This window comes from Egretta garzetta, unplaced genomic scaffold (assembly GCF_000687185.1).
Source record: "Egretta garzetta isolate BGI_Z169 unplaced genomic scaffold, ASM68718v1 scaffold663, whole genome shotgun sequence".
Classification (NCBI taxonomy): domain Eukaryota; kingdom Metazoa; phylum Chordata; class Aves; order Pelecaniformes; family Ardeidae; genus Egretta; species Egretta garzetta.
Window position 1 is genome coordinate 602,385 of NW_009259122.1, and position 3,249 is coordinate 605,633.

Genomic DNA, 3,249 nt, shown 5'->3' on the forward strand with positions numbered 1-3,249 from the left:
GGGAAAGATGGTCTTCAATATGCAGTGTGCAACTAAAACGTAGTATCGAGGCTACAATTTTTTCCAGCATAACTATGTGTTGGGATTTATTGTATTCACCATACAAGCAAAGGTAAAGTAAGTTTTAAGTAGCTTAAACTTCTGTAGGATAACGACCTAGCTAACATGTAAAGCGCTGCTTAAATGTAGTTTGCCGTTATCTGAAAGTCACTTTTGACCATTGAAAATGCTTTGTTTTACAGCTGGTTTGAGTTTTGTTTGGATTGTTTCTTAATCTTAAAAGGGCCTTGATGTTTGTAGCATGCGTTTTCTTTTGCTGCGGTGAAGTTGCTTGTTGAACAAAGAGGAAAGCATGAAGGCACTCCTTTCCAAAACGGAGACGCTAGAAGACTTCATATTTTCTGGTTCTCAACACTGACTTAAGATTTGTACTCCTTTATCTGGAACCTTCTTTAACAATAGTCTCAGTGCTCCAATGCAGGGCTGCCAGGTTTTACTTCTACAAATAAAACTGTACCAGCCTGAATGGTCACTCCTCGTTAAGAGTGTGACATTGTTGCACAGCATATTTAATGCTAAAATTGTTTTTACCTGTTTGTTTGGTTTGCATCAGTTTCCCTTTGATACTACTAATTTTTATACGGAGTATTCAATATTTATTCTTAAACTTCAACTTTGCTCTGTACCACAAAAAGACAATTGTTTTGTAAAATCTGTTTTGAATAAACAATCTCTCTCGTTGCTTTTTTGTAACTGACAGGCTCAGCTCTGATGCTTTTAAATGCCAAGTTCCCTCTTACGAGAGGGCTCCACGCTGCTTCCCCCTTGCCCGGCTCCCTTTCTATTCTACCTTGAACCAAACCTTTTGTGGAACAAAGTTGGTGTTCCCAGGAACAGAGACAGCTTAGAAATTTGTTTAGCAAGCTTCCAGGTCTAAAGTTGCGTAAAACTGCCAGATATTAGAGGCTTAACGTGTTGTTAATGTTAACTCCAAATCTGTGTGTTCTCTTTGGGCAGTCACCCCCCCGAGATGTGTATCTATCTCTGTGAGCTCTAGTTCAGCTCAGACTTTGCACCTTTTGAGAGCGAGCTGATGCTTTGGAGACCAGTCATAGTATTTTCATAGGGTGTGATTAAATTCAGACAGTAATGTGAAATTTGTGCATGTCTCTCCAACTCATCAGCATAATGTATCGAGAGAGCGGGTTTAGAAATGTAGTCTTTTGCATTAAGTAACTTCAGTGTCTGCAGGTGTGAGACATAACATAAGGGTAAATTACCTAAATCACACTGAAGAAGGGAACAAGGGAAGTGAAGTCAGGATTGTGGGGTTTGGCTTGTGCAGAGTGGGTTCTGTTGCGTGTGCTTTGGGTTTGGTGGCTGGGATTTTTTGGGGGGGGGGGTGGTGGTGTGTGTTTCTTTTTACATTGCTTCCTTTGGCCTAGAAACAGTGCAGTTCAACCAATTAAACTGGGCTTGCTTGGTACCTGGATGACTTAAGTATTTGGTGGTTTTGAATACATCACTAGTAATCTCTTTCTCAAGACTTTGCAGAAAGGGAGAAAAGATCATTGCTTGCATTTAAAAAACCAGAAGCTTCTCAGGTCCATATAGTCACAAACACCCTGAACGTAATGAGATGATCCTGAACACAATGAGATGATGCTTTTTTTGTAAATAAATGCAAGGCTTATTCTAATGACTTATTTTCTCATGTCATGTAATTAGTGCTTCTAAGATAAAAAACTGCAAAAAAACACCCAAGCCTCCAACCCAAGCCAGAAGATAAATCCTGCTTTTCCAGCTGATAGACTGCATGAGTGCGGGGCTGGAAGCGTTTCAGTGACTTGATTGTGTCTAATTATTTGTTAGCGTTGGTGAACTTCGAAGAAGTTGTAGAAGATGTACAATAAATGCAGTTACTTGCATTCTAAAAACAAAATACTGATACTGGGTCATGCGTGCAGCCTTACCTCCTCCTTGTTGACAAGTTCTCATCGCTTTCACTCATCACCAGGACTCTGCTAGATCCTCCTTGACTAGCTTCATGCATCACTTCAATCTGAGCAAAAAGGACACATTAAAAGTGAAAATAGTTAATTGCTGATGCTTTTATTTAGAGAACTTTAGCTCTTTAAAAGAACAAAAACTAGATCCTGCCTAGTCTAGTAAGTCACTGGACAAGTTAAAATAGTTGAAATCTAGATGTGCAGGTTGTAAACCAAGACTACCTCCTCTCTATTTTTCTACTTCCTTGCTCAGTTTTGGCATGGGAGGCCTTCTTGACTCCACACAAAGTCTTTATGTTCTGCCACCACAGAAGGTGCATTACCTCCTTACCTGAATAATTACAGGCATAACAGTCTGTTCCTTAGACTCTGAAATACTATTTTTTTTTTTTTTTGCTTTGTTTCCTGCCTGAAGCCAACCCAAAGACTTCACACTTTCAGAGTTCTTTGTACGGTGCCATATGGAGGAGCCTAGGGCATCAGTCTCGTGCCTCCGAGAAGCATCTTTGTGCTAGTCGCAGCGTTACGGTAAGACAGCGCCTACCCTCAGACACCGAGCGCTGCATACACGTGCAAGGGCTGTCCTGCACTTGAAATGGACTGGAGCTTTTTATGTAATACTCTGATAAACATCAACCTACTTCTTTGTCCAGTCTTGCAGAGTGGGAGTACTTCAGGTATGCTCCAGGCAAGTTTTAAGCAGGCTCTTCCGCCTTTTGCCTGCAGCTTTAGAAGCACCTGGGCTTACTCAAAGGCAATCTGCAAATTCAGTAAAACAACTCAGCTGCTGAGTTTGCAATTAATCCAAGCCAATATCTAAACAGTGAAGTCTTTAAGTTCCTCAGCACTTCCATTTTTAAGGGCCGATTCTGGGGGAAAAAGCAGTGGCCTGTCTTATATTCCATACAGCTAAATCATTTAGCTGGTTGGTGATGATGATGGAATCCATTAATAAACTATCCTCACCTGAACTGTTACAAAAAAAAAATGCAAGTTTTATAGCAACAATGGGTATGGGAAGGAGAGGGTGCGTAATTTGCACTGTAGTCTTGGAAAGATGTAAAAATGAATGAATGGATGTTTTTGTAAAGCCCGTACCATGTTGTTGCATGTAACTACGTGGGGGGAATGCAACTGGTTACCTGCATGACTGGTGAGAACAAGAGTCACTCTAGAGTCATGTTCTGTGAGTTCAGACAAATGTGAGACCAGCCGTGTGTTCCTGATGGTAACTAGATGT

At 40.8% G+C, this 3,249-nt stretch overlaps 1 protein-coding gene across 1 annotated transcript in view; it reads right to left on the reverse strand.

Annotated features, from left to right (window-relative positions):
- LOC104123299 (guanine nucleotide exchange factor DBS) overlaps positions 1-3,249 on the reverse strand; it is a 148,961-nt gene that overhangs the window by 79,985 nt on the left and 65,727 nt on the right. The window contains exon 15 of the mRNA XM_009635536.2: positions 1,974-2,062. Within this exon, the coding sequence (XP_009633831.1) occupies positions 1,974-2,062 (89 nt within the window). The remainder of the gene's footprint in view (positions 1-1,973; positions 2,063-3,249) is intronic.